Here is an 18,605-nt window from a genome sequence, read left to right as displayed (position 1 = left end):
TATAAACTTCCCTCTTGGAACTGCTTTTGCTGCATCCCATAGGTTTAGATCGTCGTGTTTTCATTGCCATTTGTCTCTAGGTATTTTTTGATTTCCTCTTTGATTTCTTCAGTGATCTCTTGGTTATTTACTAACGTATTGTTTAGTCTCCATGTGTTTGTGTTTTTTACGTTTTTTTCCCTGTAATTCATTTCTAATCTCATAGTGTTGTGTTCAGAAAAGATGCTTGATATGATTTAAATTTACTGAGGCTTGATTTGTGACTCAAGATGTGATCTATCCTGGAGAATGTTCCATGCGCACTTGAGAAGGAAGTGTAATCATCTGTTTTTGGATGGAATGTCCTATAAATATCAATTAAATCTATCTGGTCTATTGTGTCAATTAAAGCTTCTGTTTCCTTATTTATTTTCATTTTGATGATCTGTCCATTGGTGTAAGTGAGGTGTTAAATTGTTGATTGCCTCTTTTACAGCTGTTAGCAGTTGCCTTATGTATTGAGGTGCTCCTATGTTGGGTGCATATATATTTATAATTGTTCTATCTTCTTTTTGGATTGATCCCTTGATCATTGTATAGTGTCCTTCCTTGTCTCTTGTAACATTCTTTATTTTAAAGTCTATTTTATCTGATATGAGTATTGCTACTCCAGCTTTCTTTTGATTTCCATTTGCATGGAATATATTTTTCCATCCCATCACTTTCAGTCTGTATGTGTCCCTAGGTCTGCAGTGGGTCTCTTGTAGACAGCATGTATATGGATATTGGGTCTTGTTTTTTGTATCCATTCAGCAAGCCTGTGTCTTTTGGATGGAGCATTTAATCCATTCACGATTAAGGTAACTATTGATATGTATGTTCCTATTACCATTTCCTTAATTTTAGGGGTTTGTTTTGTAGGTCCTTTTCTTCTCTTGTGTTTCCCACTTAGAGAAGTTCCTTTAGCATTTGTTGTACAGCTGGTTTGGTGGTGCTGAATTCTCTTAGCTTTTGCTTGTCTGTAAAGCTTCTGATTTCTCCATCGAATCTGAATGAGATCCTTGCCGGGTAGAGTAATCTTGGTTTGTAGGTTCTTCCCTTTCATCACTTTAAGTATATTATGCCACTCCCTTCTGGCTTGTGGAGTTTCTGCTGAGAAATCAGCTGTTAACCTTATGGGAGTTCCATTGTATGTTATTTGTCATTTTTCCCTTGCTGCTTTCAATAATTTTTCTTTGTCTTTAATTTTTGCCAATTTGATAACTGTGTGTTTTGGTGTGTTTCTCTTTGGATTTATCCTGTATGGGACTCTTTGTGCTTCCTGGACTTGGGTGGCTATTTCCTTTCTCATGTTCGAGAAGTTTTTGACTATAATCTCTTCAAATATTTTCTCGGGTCCTTTCTTTCTCTCTTCTCCTTCCTGGACCCCTGTAATGTGAATGTTGTTGCATTTAATGTTGTCCCAGAGGTCTCTTAGGCTGTCTTCATTTCTTTTCATTCATTTTTCTTTATTCTGTTCTGCAGCATTGAATTCCACCATTCTGTCTTCCAGGTCACTTATCTGTTCTTCTGCCTCAGTTATTCTGCTGTTGATTCCTTCTAGTGTAGTTTTTATTTCAGTTATTGTATTGTTCATCTCTGTTTGTTTGCTCTTTAGTTCTTCTAGTTCCTTGTTAAACATTTCTTGTAGATTCTCCGTCTGTGCCTCTGTTTTTTTTCCGAGATTTCGGATCATCTTTACTATCATTACTCTGATTTCCTTTCCAGATAGATTGCCTGTCTCCTCTTCATTTAGTTGATCCTGTCAGTTTTTATATTGTTCCTTTGCCTGAAACATATTCGTCTGTCATGTCATTTGGTCTGAATTTCTGTGTTTGTGGTCCTCTTTCCACAGGGTGCAGGATAGTAGTTCCTCTTGCTTCTGGTGACTTCGCCCTGGTGGGCGAAGCTGGATCTTGTCCCTCTGTTGGGCAGGGCCATGTGAAGGGGTGTGTTTTGAGGTGGCTGGGAGCAGCCTGTCTGATGATGGGTGGGACTGTGTTCCTATCCTGCTGGTTGTTTGGCCTGAGGCATCCCAGCACTGGAACCTGCAGGCTATTGGGTGGGGCCACCAATCAATATTCCCTGCTTTGTGCTGTGTCCCAGCGCTTGTGAGACCTTGTGTGCACCCTCCAAGAGCTCCTGGCCCTGTGGAGCTCCTGCGCTCAAGCCCCACTGGCGTTCAATGCCAAATGCCATGGAGTTCTTCCTCCTGGTGCCAGACCCTCAGACTGTCTTAGAGGGCTGTTTTTATGTGGGAGCATCCCTGTGTAGCCTGTGTGGGTTTAATATTTTTTGGTGCAAGGGCTTTTTTTTGTATGAATGTCTGCCACCTCTTTCCTCAGTGTATGCTGGCTATTATCCCCTTGATAGGAGGTGTGACTGATGTTGTGGTGGCCAGAGCCTGCACTGGATATTGAGCAGGGCCTCCCCTTGGCTCTGTGGTTGTCACTGCCCTGTCAGGGGCAGGGTCTGTTATCCATTTGTTGAAGTAGAAGCCCCCAGATCCATTTCTGAGGTGTGTTTCTGATCTGTGGTGCAAGATAGGCAGGATTGGAGCACTCCCATTGGGAGAGAAGCCACTGAGTATTCCTCCTCTGGAGCTGTTCACCTGTGAGTGTGCTCTGCTGTGTCACCCTTCACCAGTTGTGCGCACTCACAAATTACCCTGTTGTTGGCACTGCTCTCGGCCTCGCCTTAACTGTGGGTATGCTGGCAATTGGCTCTGGTGTCTCTGAGGCATTGTTTTCACCAGGACACCCGCAGAGATCCACTGAAGTCAGGTCATAGGACTGCAGTAATCGGGCACCTGGACCCTCTGTGGGAGCTATGGAAGCAGCCCAGACTCTGGCCTGGCCCAACCCCTTGTGTGTATGTGCCCACAAAGCCCACGGCTGCTAGAGCTAGATGTGGCTCAGCTGCAGGAGCCCTCGTCTGTTTGGATGTTCTGCAGGCGCTGAATTTACAAAGCTGGCAGCGGGAGATATAAATCCATGTTTCACACAGCCGTGAGGAGAGATTTCAGCTCTTCTTTCTTAGTTGCACGGCCTCTGGGGCTCAGCTGTGGTTTCAGCCCCACCTCTGCGTGTGGGCTACCCACCCACCTGCATCTGCTCTTGAGGCTGCCCCGGGGCACATGAGCCTGCCCAGGCGGGAGGGGGCCAAGGTGGCAACCAGGGCAGCAAGTCCACCCAAGTGGGAGCCCCTCCTAGTGCCTGTGGAGGCAGGGGCCGGTGCATGGGGAAAGGCTGCAGTGGCAGCCCCACCCTTGATGCACCACTCAGCCATGGAGCTGCATCTCTGTGGCGGCCCAGGTTTCTTCCACAAACATTCCACGTTGCGGAGCTCCTCAGTCCCATCCCTTCAGGCTGTCTCTTCGCAGCCAACAGCAGTCCTCTACCTGGGTCTGCTCTCCAGACCCCACATTCCAGCACTCAGCCCCCATCTGCACCAGCAGACACACGTCTCAGCCTGGGGAGCTCAGGGCTTTGGCATGCACTGTCTGTGTAGATCTCACTCTGTCCTACCTGCCACAGACCGGTTGCTGGGCTCTACCTCCAAGCCCCCAAAGCTCCCCTTCTGTCCCAGCTGATCTCCCCACTGGTGAGGGGGCTTCCCCAGATGATCTGTATATACTCATGTTTCTGTTGACTGCTTGTTTCCCCGATTGTGGGTCAAACTTTCTTGCCTCTTTGCATGTCTTACAATTTTTTTTTTGTTGAATCTGGGCATTTTAAGTAATATTGGAGCAACTCTAAAGTCTGACCTTCCCCCACCCCCCAATTATTTTTGTTGTTGCTATTTTGCCTGTCTGCTTATTTGTTTAGTAATTTACCTGGACTTAGCTGTGTGATTCATTTCCTCTGGGATGTGTGGCCACTGATGGCTCTGCTCAGTTGGTTTTTGGTTTTGTTCCTGTTTTTATTTTTAAGTCTGGCTTTCTTGAGGTTGCTTCTGTTTCCACACAGTTTAGTGGCCATGCAGTACTGGTCAGAGATTATGTTCAAACATGTCAAATCGATACGGCTTCCACCTGCTGTCATTGGATCTATATGTGGATTTAGAAGTGTGTTCTAAGTTCAGATAGTTTTCAGGTCTGCCCCATTGGACCCTCTTGCATTTCCTCAGCACATGTGCACAGGCTTCTAATAGAACAAGGATGCATGAATAGTTTCAACCCTCTCCATCCTTCTCAAGTGTGCACACCAACTCCAGTCAGCCAGGATATTTGAAGAGCTTGTCAAGTGCCTCTATGACTGTCTCTTTGTATCTTGTTACATTTGTCTGACCCATGGGTCCCTTATTTGCCCAACCAGGACTGCTACCACAGATTAGTAGAACCCCTGGCCTTCCCTGTTTGCTAGCCACTCAGATTGCAACACCACTGGGCATGGATTATTTCACCTTCTTTGAATCAAGTCAGTGAAACTGCTGGTTATTCACAACCTACCTTGCGGTGTTAGAATTACCACATTGAATGATGGGAGGAAAAAGGGGAGCAGTCTCTAGCAAGTATGCCACAGATTTTCATTGTTATTTCCTAAATGAGTTTTTCCTAAAATAAGTGTTACTCACTTTGTTGTTAATCCTGTAATCAATTTCCAGGACACTGAAATGGTTGTTTTTTATCTTTCTGTCCAGTTTTGTAGTTGCTTTTGGGTTAGAGGGTTTGTAAACCTCCTCATTTAGACACATCAGAAGTCCCACCTAGGGACTTCCCTGGTGGCACAGTGATTAAGAATCTGCCTGCCAATGCAGGGAACACGGGTTCAATCCCTGGTCCCTAGGCATGCGGGAAGATCCCACATGACACAGAGCAACTAAGCCCATGCACCACAACTCCTGAGCCCGTGCTCCACAACTACTGAAGCCCGCGTGCCTAGAGCCCGTGCACCGCAACCAAGAGTAGCCCCCGCTCGCCGCAACTAGAGAAAGCCGCACACAGCAACGAAGACCCAACACAAGCAAAAAATTTTTTTAATTAAAAAAAAAAAAAATCGTGTCTTTATAAAAAAAAAAAGTCCCACCTAGTATTGAGTTTTGAACTGTTTAAACATTTTACACATTCAAATGTTAAAATTAAATCAGAAAGGATAAGGAAAATTAAGCCTAAAATGGATTACAAAGAGGAACAAATTAATGTAACTATATCAAATTGATTACATGTTAACATAACTATATCAAATTGATTACATAGAGAAGATAATTCCAATAACTTTGGACATAATATTCTGACTGTATACCCTTAGTAGAATATATCCTAAAGTCGGAAAGAACTGCAATGAAATCTTGAACTTTACGTAGTAGGTTATAGGTAGTGATAATCATATAGTAATTTTGAACATTTTTGTTTATTTTAGGATAGAGCAAATGAGTAAATATATTGCTGTTACTGGGAACTAGAGTTTTCACTGTGGGAGTTGGTGTGGTATTCACTTACTTGAATACATACATAGAAGATTTCACTTGTATGTATTCTCTGACTCCTGGGATTTTTGTTTTATTTAAGATGTATTTTCATGGGTATCTTCACTGAGAGGGCCTAAAAGCAGTGACTCCCTAGTAACACCTAGATCTTGGTTTCTAAGTGCCATTCCCCACTAAAAGAATCCAGGACTCCTTGGAGAAATGGCTGATTCCAGGTATGAGGAAGGCAGAGTACAAAGTATTGCACCTGGAATATAATGTACACCTGCAGCAAAGTTCACCCTTGGGGGATAGATCCAAGCAAAGGTTTACGCAGATCCTAGAAGTGGGCTAAGAAAACTTAGGTAAAAAATCTGGAGCATGGTCTAAAGGGGCCCCACGGGAGGAAGGGTGCGGTCAGAAGAGGACCTTGACGGGCCCCTCTTGCCCACGCCTAAGGAATGTACAGTGTTCTTCAACCCATGAAACCATCTGAGCATTTTATAACGTTCCAGACTTTTTGCAGTGCTTTTTTTAATTCTCTTATAATTTTTTTTTTTTTTTTTGGCTGCGTTGGGTCCTCGTTGCTGCTTGCCACCTTTCTCTCTTTGCGGTGAGCGGGGGCTACTCTTTGTTGTGGTGCACGGGCTTCTCATTGCAGTGGCTTCTCTTGTTGAGGAGCACGGGTTCTAGGTGCACAGGCTTCCATAGTTGTGGCTTGTGGACTCTAGCACAGACTCAGTAGTTGTGGCGCACGGGCTTAGTTGCTCCGCGGCATGTGGGATCTTTCCGGAGCAGGCTTGAACCCGTGTCGCCTGCATTGGCAGGCGGATTCTTAACCACTCCGCCACCAGGGAAGTCCTCTTATAATTTTTAAAAATAACCTGTGAGGTAGAATTGAGTTGCCCAATTAGAGGCATTATGTACAGTCTACATTCAAAGGAAGATCATGTGGGGAAGGAAGTGAAAGGTAGTCCTGGGGAGGAGATATGGTTTTTGCTAGACTTTGAAAACAGGCAAATTTGGTTTGGGCAGCTGGAAGGGAAATCTAGAAGAAAAACAATGGCATTCCAAGGTGGGTAGGTAAGCAAAAGAATGGAGTGAAGAATAAGAGAGCCAGCTGTCTAGAAGAGATGACTTGTGTAGTAATGGGAGATTAGGTTGAGTAGGTTGGAATAGAAGTTTGTTGCAAAGAATAAAAGATTTCTGAATCTTTTTTTTTTTTTAACCTGTAAAATATGTAGATACCTCCATGCCCATCTCTCAGAATTGTCTTGGGAAGCAGATGAGCTGAGCTAATGTATGTGACAGCAGGTGTTAAGCAATGAAATGCTATACTGGTATAAGTTATAGTGAACTTTGAGTGCCAGGCTGAAAAGTTTGCAGTTGTGGTAATAACTGTTGAAATAAACTCCATTCGTCAAGGGCATTGTCTTTTTGAGGTTTTCCTTGGCAGTTCCTGTGATGATTTACAGTGCAAGGTAATGCCACTATTTCTCCCTGAGTTTTTAGTGATGGGGAGGACTACTGAGTTAAGAGCCCTGTAAGAATGGTCCCCATTCTTATGCAAATACAATTCTAGAACAGATGTTACTGTGTGAGGTCTCTGCAATGTGTTAAAAGGCATTGTGGAGGAATGTGAGAGGGCTCCTAACCACGTTAGACGAGAACCTGGAAGATTTGCACCCAGTAATGCAGCAGGATACCAGCACTACCAGTTCACTTATGTGTGAATACTGCTGGCACTTAGCATGCCAAGTAAGACTTATACACGATGAAATCTGTCCTTGGATTCCGTAACATTACAGTGTGCGTGCCATCCTTTGGAAAAAAGAGTATGTTCCGGCAGCAGAATAAATCCTAGTCTTTGTACTGGGATCAAGTTAGTCTCCTGGCACAGCTGGGAGATAGTGCAGCTTTCTCTTCAAAGTGCTATTTTTAGCTGTTGCCAAGGAGATATTCAGCATGATATTGATACTTGAATTAATCCTCAATTTACACAATCTGTGGAAGCAGCAGCTCTTTTTCCAGGGTTTACTGCTTAATGGGTCACTGAGTTGTGATTTATCAAGACGAAAAAATAAAATTCCTTCCTTAGAATAATTGGCCTCTGAAATACGTTCTGGAGCTCACCTCTTGGCCAGTTCAACTTTTAGGCCTAGTTATAAAGACACCGTGAGCTTTTCTCAGGCTGCCTGCTCAGGCTGCCCCTTATCAATAATTCCTTCTGGGTGTACCTTGGATCTAGGCTTTTCTCATTGAAATGTTAATGTTCTAAATTTACCAAATAATGATTAAGCTCTTAAAACACACACACACACACAGGCACACACGCACGCATGCATGCACGCAGGCACATGCATGCGAGCTTCACAAGAGCCTGATCTGGCCGTCTGAAAGACTCATCTGTGTTCATAGAACATTCCTGATAAGTTGGCACTGGATAACAGATTATAAACCAGAAAGTAGCTTGAAATTAGAGTTAAAATAGATTGAAATTGTTAATGTATGGACATTAAACTCTAATAACTTGATGAGTTGCCCTTCTCTAAAGAATTTTTTTGATATAACTGTTTTTTTTTAAATATATTCCAGACCTTTAAGACCTGTAATGCATTTATTCATGTGATCCTATAATTTTTTCTTTTAACTTATTAACATGCTACCTTGCATTAATATATTTTCTAATGTGAAAACAACTTTTCATTGTTACAACTTTATTAGCCAGTGATACATGGGTGTGTGTGTGGTTTTGAGTGAATTTAAAATTGATCGAATGAATTCCCTAATATTTATAGGGTTTTGATTTTACCCTAATTGAAATTGTTTTAGAATTCAAAAATTTTTTTAGTTTTTCTTAAACCCCTTCACCCATTCTCCCACCCCCACCCCACCCCCACCCCCACCCCCCGGCCCCAACCTATGAGCCTGGTGTTTTTTGTTTTGTTGTTTTGTTTAGATTCCACATATAAGAGAGATCATGTGGTGCTTGTTTTTCTCTGACTGATTTATTTCATTTAGCATAATGCCCTCTAGGTTCATCCATGTTGTCACAAATATGAAGAGTTCATTCTCTTTTATGGCTAAATAATATTCTGGTGTGTGTGTGTGTATGTGTGTGTGTGTGTGTGTGTGTGTGTAACACCACAGTTTCTTTATCCATTCATCCATTGACGGCCATTTAGGTTGTTTCCATATCTTGGTTATTATAAACAATGCTGCAGTGAACATGGGGGTGCAGATATCTTTTTGAGTTAGTATTTTCATTTTCTTCAAATAAATACCCAGAAGTGGAATTGCTGGATCATATGGTAGTTCTATTTTTAAGTTTTTAAGGAACGTCCATACTGTTTTCCATAGTGGCTCTACCAATTTACATTCCCACCAACAGTGCACAAGGGATTTCTTTTCTCCACAGTCTTGCCAATGCTTGTTATTTCTTGTCTTTTTGATAATAGCCATTCTAACAGGTGTGAAGTGATATCTCATTGAGTTTTGATTTGCATTTCCTTGCTGATTAATGATGTTGAATGTCTTTTCATGTACCTGTTTGCCATGTATGTCTTCTTTGGGAAAATGTCCATTCAGATCTTCACCCACTTTTTAATAAGATTGTTTGAGGTTTTTTGCTGTTAAGTTGTATGAGTTCTTTATGTATTTTAGATATTAATGCCTTATCAGGTATATGATTTGTAAATATTTTCTTCCATTTATTTTGTTGATGTTTTCCTTTGCTGTCCAAAACTGTTTATTTTGATGCAGTCCCACTTGTTTATTTTTGCTTTTGTTGCCTTTGCTTTTGATGTCAGATTCAGAAAATCATTACCAAGACCTATGTCAAGGAGCTTACTGCCTTAGTTTTCTTCTAAGAGTATTATGGTTTCAGGTCTTACGTTCAAGTCTTTAATCCATTTTGAATTAATTTTTGTGTCTAATATAACATAAGGGTTCATTTTCATTCTTTTGCATGTGGTTGTCCAGTTTTCCCAGCACCACTTATCGAAGAGACTGTCCTCTCCTCATTGTATATTCTTGGCTCCTTTATCGTAAATTAATTGACCATGTGTGTGGGTTTATTTCTGGGCTCTCTGTTCTGTTTCATTGATCAATGTGTCTGTTTTTATGCCAATACCATACTGTTTTACTTACTATAGTTTTGTAATATAGGTTGAAATCAGGGAGCATGATGCCTCCAGCTTTGTTTTTCTTTCTCAAGATTGCTTTATCTATTTGGGGTTGAAATAACTTTTTTTTTTTTTTTTTTGAAATAACTTTTAACTGGATTTGTTATGGGGTTTTCTTGGCCTCCAGCATCAAATCCCCTTTCTCATGTAGAGGAAATTCCCCTGTGCTGTAATGATGTTGAGTGCCAGTCAATCCCCCAATTCCCTCACTCTGTTTTCTGACAGCCAAGGCATGTGACCTACGCTTGGCTCATTGGATGCTTCTGACCAAAACTTTAAATCTGGATCAGGACAAAGAAAGGGGAATGGTTAGGATTTATTGGCTGCTATTACAGTCCTATCTTGGCCAGATTCTTCCACTAAAAGACACTTACGTTTTCTTGCTTTTTGACTTAACAGAGCTGACTTGAGTCCTGCCTGTTTTCTAAGTGTGTATTTTAGGCCTCCCTTTGATTGTGTGAGCCCCACAGTAGCTTTCCAGTAATTTTTTTTTTTTTTTTTTTTTTTTGCCTAAGATAGTCCTTTTGCTAGCATCCAAAAATCCTAACCAGTACAGTAGAGGATATTATAATTCAAGCACCTCCTTCCTGGGTAGTACTAGGTAAATGTGGCCACATTTTTGTGTTTTGATTGCCATCACCACTACCCATTTTATTTTTTCCTGTATTCCCTTAGAGTAGTCCTTCTTCAGATATGTTGTATGTTAAAATGAATTATTATTGTGTCTGCTGAACATTAATAGATGTCATAAAAATTAAATTCAGTTTATACCTACCTTTTAGTTTCTTTATTGAGATTCATCAAGTGTTCTGTTTCATCCAGAGTATAGTAATAAGGTATTTGGAAAGCACCCTGGTCTCAACAGCTCATTTACAGATCTTCTCCAGAGACATAACATTTTTAGTTTAGTTCCTAATCTTAAGAGTACCAATTGTTTAGGCTCCCAGTTTGTACTGTAGATGAAAAACCCTGCTAACTTTATTTCCTCCCTTTGAAGTTTTTATTTAGTCAGAAGCTTCAAGAATGAAGGAAGAGATTTTTGGAGATTCTCTCTTTTTAAAAATGCTGTCAAAAGGTGGCAGGCAGGGCTTCCCTGGTGGCGCAGTGGTTGAGAGTCTGCCTGCTGATGCAGGGGACACGGGTTTGTGCCCCGGTCCGGGAAGATCCCACATGCCGCGGAGTGGCTGGGCCTGTGAGCCATGGCCGCTGGGCCTGTGCGTCCGGAGCCTGTGCTCCGCAACGGGAGAGGCCACAACAGCGAGAAGCCCGCGTACCGCAAAAAAAAAAAAAAAAAAAAAAAAGGTGGCAGGCAGACACTGCTGCCAGTTCTGCTTCTGCCGACCATATTGCTAAGATGTTCAGGGCTGAAAGCACATAGGGACTCGGCACGTGTCATCTTTGCTCTACAGAATAACATTCACTCTGCCTTTGAGTTCAAAGAGTGCTTGGCCATCTGTGTTAATTTCTGAGTTGTTAGAAGAAGCTAAGAAAAGAGAGGTTTCTCTGGGTTTCTTCAGATTTCCCTGTGTTAGCCTGCTAACTGCATACTGACTGACCCTGCAAATAAGACTTGTCCTCCATAATGCGCTCTGGTGGCTACTGTATGTCTCCTTTATGACACAAACTGCAATTGTAGCTAAGTAAGTATTACATTATTTATTTTACAGAAAAATAATGGCTCATATTTATTGAGCCCTTATTTGCCAGTCGGTGTATTGGGAGTTTTACATAAATTATCACGTTAATCCATAAATCTATTAAAGCCTTAATTTTTAGATGAAGAAACTAGGCTCAAAACGATCTGGAACTTGTCCAGGATCTTCTACAATTAATAAGTAGCAGATCTAGAATTTGAACTTACAATGGTAAGCGTACCAGTGGGTATACGTAGTTTCATTTTTAGTAAATAGAAATTACTGTTCCGTGCAAAAGCTAGAAACATAGAAAACCTGGGTTTTATCTTTAAAACATCAAGAATTCACTTGATGATAATCCAGATGTCATGTGTTTTTTTCTGTATGTTTGAGATTTAGATAAAACTGACCCAGTTCTCAAAAGTCAAGCTGCTGCCTGTTGAATAGCATAATGTGTAATGAAAGCTGACCTTTTTGTTCATTTATCATAATATTGTGAGAATTTATGTCATCCTCTGATCTCTTTCAGAGAAGGAGAGAAGAGAGCTCTAGACTAAAGGAGGAGGGAAATGAGCAGTTTAAGAAAGGAGGTAAGATACCTGTTTCAGCACTGATGCTGGGCGTCTTGACTCATTCTTTTGTAGATTCTGTGAAGAAACACCAAAGAACATTTGGAAACAATTAGCAGATCTAAACTGCTAATAATACCCTGTTGCCTCCCAACACCTTGGAATTTTGTTTTTTTACCAGGTCCAAATTATTCTCAAGTGACAGTGACCAGTTACCATGTGTCTCTAGGCACAGGCATAGTTTTTCTTTTCTGTAATCTACTGTCTATAAACCCAGAGATTAGAAGGAAAAACTCTTGAGTTTTTACTTTGGGAAACTCTAAACTGGAATGTTAAAAGGCTATTTTGCTACATTGCTGTAAAAAGATTGTCCCCGTTACTTGTGACAGTGCTGTGAATACTGGCCCAATGCATCCGGTGTGGCCGAGGGAAGGATTTTCCTTGTACTTTGGTTGCTCTTTCATGTGCCTTTTTCTGTGGATGCCTTAAGTAGAGAGGTGTTCCTTCTGCGTTTCCTATATTTGCTTAGGAATAAGTGGGGTTCGTTCTTATAATTTGGGGGAACTATTTGATCTTATGATCAAATTCTATCACATCTCAGAGTGTGCATGCTTTAGAAATCTAGGAGTAGTAACATCTTCCCCTAGTTACTTTTAGGTTAAAAAAATTTTTTTTCTTATATCCTGGTTTAGCAATCATCACTTCTTTTTTTCTAAGAAAACTAAAGCTTCTCTGAAAGCGTATCTCCTTGTATTTTAGTATTAAATATTTCAAACCTGAGAAAGGAGTGAGTAGGCAATTTTTCTTTTAGTACCCTGACCATAATTCTTTGTGTGGCAATGAATATATAAATTTATCACCATTTTCTCTTTTAAGGTGTTTAGTCAACTGCTGATTTTTACATTGTGCTTTTGGCTCTATAAAATGTCTCTCCAAACATTTCATGGAAGCAGTTTTAGCCAGGTTGACTCCATGAAAGCACAATGTCTTTAATGAAAATATATACATAGAATTTTTTTCTTCATTCCGGGCCATTAATCCCAGATTTCAGTCTCTTTCATCTGTCCAGTTCCCTAATCCCCTTTCAAAACTCTTTACTAAATTGATAAGCCAAATTAAAGGTGAACATATAGAGCATTCTGTTGGAGACCTTTGTCCCGTGAATGGAAAGCGATGCATTCTGAGATCTTTTGGAATACAGTGATATCAGGTATAAAATCATAACGACCTCTCATATTTTACCTTATCCTCAGATTATATAGAAGCTGAAAGTACTTACAGTCGAGCCCTTCAGATGTGTCCATCCTCCTTCCAGAAAGACAGGTCTATCCTGTTTTCAAATAGAGCTGCCGCAAGGATGAAACAGGTATGTATCTTTGACCTTTTCTTTTTAAGAAGCACATGAACTTACAGTGTTTTCATAGGATAGCTTCTCTCCAGAAACAAGCATAGGGGCTCTAAAGTTGCTGCCTCTCTTTTCCTACCCATATATTTCCCTGATTTAAAGGGCATGGGGAAGATAGAAAAAATATTTTGAAAAACTTCAGTCAGATTACTGTTCACATTCCTCATTAAAGTGGCTGAGTGAACACTTCCATGGAAGGAAGCCTGGCAAAGTTTCCGCCAAACTAGGGCAGGTTAATGAAGCAAAGAGCCTAGTGCATCTCCTAGAATAGCTACAGCTGCTTATTTTAGGCCTCTGGAACTCTAGATAAAGACCCAAAGGGACAGGAAACAGTGCTTAAAACTGAACTTCAAGATGCTTATCCCTGAGATTCTGATTTTCTGTTGAAAGTGTGGACATAGGGAGAAACGTCCAAGAGTTGGGGTGAGAGGTACGCTTAAATGCAAAGTAGGTGTCAGGGAAAGTTCAAAGGTATTTTATATTTCCAAAGGATTGAGAACCTGGTGTAACAGGGTGAATTTAGGACAGATGAGAGTGTAAATATATTTGTTTGGTATCGTGCTGGATACCAAAAGTTAGATTTGTGATTTGTCTGATATTCCTATTTAGTCAACATAGTAAATCTTGCCAGATTGAAATGATGAGAGCTTGAAAAAAACAATACCACTTGTTTAACTGTGACTACTTGTATTCCAAGCACAAAGGATAGGTTTTTTAACACACCTCTAAGCAGCTACGAAGCAGGCCCAAGACTGGGTGGAGTGGTTTTCTGTTCTTTTAGATGAGGTATCTACATCACTTTCTTTTTTGATGTTGACTGGAATTCTCTAGTGCTTCTACCAAAGTCACTTTGGATGGCCCGGGTTTTTAAAGGTGGGTGGGGGTGTGCTTGAATATTCGGACATGCAAAAAGTTTTATTTCAACCCAGACTCATACGTTTTATTATTGGATTCAGTGTCTAGGGTGAAGTTTTTTAGAGTGATTCATGTGGCATGAGAGAAGGAATCATTCTAGAGTATACAAACAAACATTTTGTATTAGGGGAAATAAAACAACTGTTTTAAGTTTATTTAAAACAACAGTCATTAATATATTTTACCATTGATCAGAATTCACACCTAATAGTTTTTACACTTAGCTGGAAAATTCTGATCTTTCACTTTTGCCTCTTGGAGACATCTAGCCACATTCTTAGACTGGAAATTGTCATTGTGAAGTGAGATCAAGGATACCTTCAGTGTCAGAGAAAACTTTGTACCATACCCATTTGGCTCCTGGGTTTTGGGATTCTTTGTTCCCACAATTGCCAAGTTACTGGCATTGCTAGTGTTAGGCTGGTATGATCAGCTGGTTCTTGAATTAGGAAAATGTATGGCCTTGCTAGTCTTCTGTCTGTCACAGCTGAGGAGAACTCAAAAGAGAGTTGCTCTGTGACTCTTTCCTGAACAAAGGATAGGTTTGTTAGTGGGGTTTTTGTTTGTTTTGTTCTTTTAACTTGCATTCCTAATATTTTTAAAAGATCCTAAAATTATAGACTTGGAGACTTTCAGAATTAATGTACTGAAGTGATTTAAGGAGCATGTTCTGAGTTTAAGGAAGTGATGGGTTAACTGCTTTAAGAATTTCTGAAAGGCAAGTTTGCAGGCTCAGCATCCCTGACTGGGTGTGCTTGGGCAAGCTTTATGTTTCATGTCTGGAGAGGGAAAAGGCAAACTGGAGTTAGGACAGAGTTTCAGCTCTAGGCCTGACTACACAAGAGCAGACAAAGCCCTAAAAAAATAGGCTCTAAAAGTAGTTACTTGGGGGCACAAAGTATAACTTATAACATAAGTTATAAAGATCTGGGACTTCCCCGGTGGCACAGTGGTTAAGAATCTGCCTGCCAATGCAGGGGACACGGGTTCGAGCCCTGGTCAGGGAAGATCCCACAGGCCACAGAGCAACTAAGCCCGTGCGCCACAACTACTGAGCCTGCGCTCTAGAGCCCATGAGCCACAACTGCTGAGCCTGCATTCCACAACTACTGAAGTCCGTGTGCATAGAGCCTGTGCTCCGCAACAAGAGAAGCCACCGCAATGAGAAGCCCGCGCACCGCAACAAAGAGTAGCCCCCGCTCACTGCAACTAGAGAAAGCCCGTGCACAGCAACGAAGACCCAGTGCAGCCATAAATAAATTAATTAATTAATTAATTATTTTTAAAAGTTATAAGGATTTACTCCTATTTCAGTTTAAAATATGAAGTTGTATCTTAGATTTATAGAAATCTAATAAGTTGGGGAAATACTGACTTACAGATTTCTTTACTACAGGACTTCTTTTTTGTTAGAGTTTTTAATATGTAAATTGCTATGATGAACATTGGAAGAGATAATATAGTTAGTGTTTCCCAAATGACTCTGGGACCTTTTTTGCTTATTGTGGGTAAAATACACATGCTACAAAATTGACCATTTTAACCATTTTAAAGTATACAATTCAGTGCCATTCACAGTGGCACTGGATACATTCACAGTGTTAGGCAGCCGTCACCACTGCCTGGTTCCAAAGTTTTTTTTATGACCCTAAAAGGAAACCCATTAAGCAGTCACTCCCTCCCCATCCTGGAACTGTTTCTGATTGAATCCTGAAACTCAATTTGGTAGACATTGCTCTAAAATATTCTGCAGAATATTTGGCATTTCCTACAGTAGCCATTATGGAAGTATTGAATGTTTATTTGAACTCACATTTCTCTAACACTGTAGAAAATTTCTAATTTGGGGAAAATAGACATTTAGAGCTTAGAAAAGTTAAATAGCAGATTAGTGTCAGAGCTGAAACTAGTTCTTTTGATATCCTGTGTTCTTTCCACTGTGCCATGCTTCGCAGTTCAGCAAGTTATGTTAGTTAGATATCTTATTTAGTGAATTGTTTGGTATTTTTGTTTCATCAGTGGATAAATTAAGGTTCATAACTGAGACTACGCGACAAACCATACAGTGTCTGTAGATGGACCATCTGTATACATTTTCAAGATACCACTTTGGGTGCGATATATAACAGCTAGCCAAAGAGGAGGGTTATTAATTCAGTTATTCATATATCAGTCATTTGCCCTGTTAATTGATCACAAAGTTTTCTCACTGTAACATTCTAATGTAAAGTGTCTTGCAAATATAACAAGTCAATTGCAACAGTCTTTAAAGATACTTTAGGAAGAAGCTACTTGAATAATTTGTCACCAGGAGGCTTTCAAGTTAGAGCTGTGAGCATAGTTTGAATTTTAGCTTGGAAGTAACACGCGTGTTTTGGTGTTATTTCCTTGAAAAGCATTCTGCATCTCCGTAAGCAATTATTAATGATCAGCATATGTCATTGAGCCTTTGGGCTATTGAGACAGAATTAGGGTGACATATTAATGATCTATTTCGTTTTAGGACAAGAAAGAGATGGCCATCAGTGACTGCAGCAAAGGTACAGCTTTTTGGTCTTGTTGCATGTTAACATACAAAAAGCATTACCTCAGCTAGACAAGCAAATAAGGAGGCTCTCAGTCAGGTGTTTACTTGTACACATGTACTCTTCTTCTGAGGCAGTTAAAGAAGAAGCTCTCGGCCTTTCTTAGAGGTACTGCACAGTAGTTGTCTTAGTGTAAGCATGCTTTTGAATGGATAGTTCAGTCCGTTTATCCTGTATTGGTAAATATATGGAGAATAATTCCAAGCTACCTTGGCCACAGAAACAGAGTTTATTCCCTGTATGTCCAAATTACTCTCCTTTGAAACTGAAGTTGAAGGTCTTAGTTAGCTGCTGTTGGGGCACCTGAATCTGTGTGTTTGGAAGGGCAGTTGCTGTTAGGGAATTGGTACTCTCTTCAGATGTAGTACTTAATCCAAACCTCCTTGCCATCATTTTAATTATCCTTTCAGGTTCCACACAGTGAATCAAGCCTCTGCTATCTGAGTTCCATCGTGGTCTTTTCGTTCTACCAACTGATAGAGACAGCCCCAGACATAGGATCACCATTGTTTTTTCCACAGATTTCCTGATAGGCCAGACGGTTGTCTTGTCTTGGTGTGGAGAACACGCAGTCATTTTCCTTGCATCTTGCTACTCTCATGAGTCTTTCTAGCTAATTACTACTCTTGTAATTTGTGGGTTGTTGTTGGTTTTTTTTCCATTTTCCTCCTTTGGATAATATTTTTCTCTGAGAGAATCATAGAGTTAGAAAGAACCTTATATATTATCTAATCCCACTCTCAGACCAAGCATGAATTCCCTCTTCTGTTTTGTTTTTTAGTTTTTTTTTAACATGAATTAGTCACCCTCTCTACTGGATTTCTTTTCTTCATCCTTGGTATTTCTATAGAGTATCTGAAGGATGTATCTGTAATGTATCTGTTACTACATTAGAATCTAACAAACTTCTTCTGATCTATTTATCTTGGACTGCAACTAATTCTGAATGTACTGTTTTGTTTGGAAGAAGGTGTTCAACCTTAATCTGTGTGAGATGTGTGGGTTTGAAGAGTTTAAATTAGGAACAAGATTCTGATTTTCAGTTCTTTTCTCTGTAACCAAACGGTGAGAAAATGCCTTGTAAGCCTGATTAGCAGGGTATACACTAGGAAAGAGAATTCATTTCTAGCTGTAACCCTCAGTGTAGGAGCCAAGAAAATGGGAGGAAGGGGAAGGAAAGTGTTTCCAACCAAAGTGTTTCCCAGATTTGTTTTTGGATTTGGTTAAATCAGTATTCATGTGCTTATACTTAGTTGTTATGGACTGCATATGGGTTGTTGAACCCATAGGCCAAATACGTTGACACTAGTATGGTTATTTGTATTAAGGACCCTTCTCCTCCCACTAACCCCCCCAAACACATGCCCACTCAGTGCATAAACCCTGGCAAAGGACTTATTTCTGAGGTCATATTTGGAGCTCATTACTACCAGTTATATGGAACAATATTTAATGCTAGTCACCTTTGGTCTTTTAGCCTTGGCATAAATAAAGTTTAAGTTAATTCTGTTTATATGGATTGAGAAAGAAAATCACAAGTTACAGTGAAAAGTTGACATTTGAGGTTTTTATAAAGTAATCATGGGGAATTCCCTGGCTGTCCAGTGGTTAGGACTCGGTGCTTTCACTGCCGGGGCCCGGGTTCAATCTCTGGTCAAGGAACTGAGATCCTGTAAGCTTTGAGGCGTGGCCAAAAAAAAAAAAAAAGTAATCATGGGAAGAATTCTTTCTCTTCAGTACATATTTGCATTGTTAGAAGCTATCCACTAGTTGAGAAGGGGGCAGTATCTGAGTTAAAATGTAAATTAGGGGGTTCTGTTTTTTAAAAGATGTAGTAGAAGTCACTGGAGTATTTTTTTTTTCCTGTGAGTATTATGTAGTTGGGAATA

At 40.4% G+C, this 18,605-nt stretch overlaps 1 protein-coding gene across 2 annotated transcripts in view; it reads left to right on the top strand.

The window, feature by feature from the left end:
* Nucleotides 1–18,605, top strand: part of TTC1 (tetratricopeptide repeat domain 1) — a 73,258-nt gene that overhangs the window by 40,499 nt on the left and 14,154 nt on the right. For both annotated transcript variants that reach the window (XM_067732971.1, XM_067732970.1), the window contains 3 exons: nt 11,772–11,832; nt 13,065–13,177; nt 16,635–16,671. In XM_067732971.1, coding sequence (XP_067589072.1) covers nt 11,772–11,832; nt 13,065–13,177; nt 16,635–16,671 — 211 coding nt within the window. The remainder of the gene's footprint in view (nt 1–11,771; nt 11,833–13,064; nt 13,178–16,634; nt 16,672–18,605) is intronic.

Source organism: Pseudorca crassidens, chromosome 3 (assembly GCF_039906515.1).
Source record: "Pseudorca crassidens isolate mPseCra1 chromosome 3, mPseCra1.hap1, whole genome shotgun sequence".
NCBI lineage: Eukaryota > Metazoa > Chordata > Mammalia > Artiodactyla > Delphinidae > Pseudorca > Pseudorca crassidens.
The sequence above is the reverse complement of the archived record's forward strand: the minus strand, read 5'-3'. Positions and strand labels throughout refer to the sequence as shown.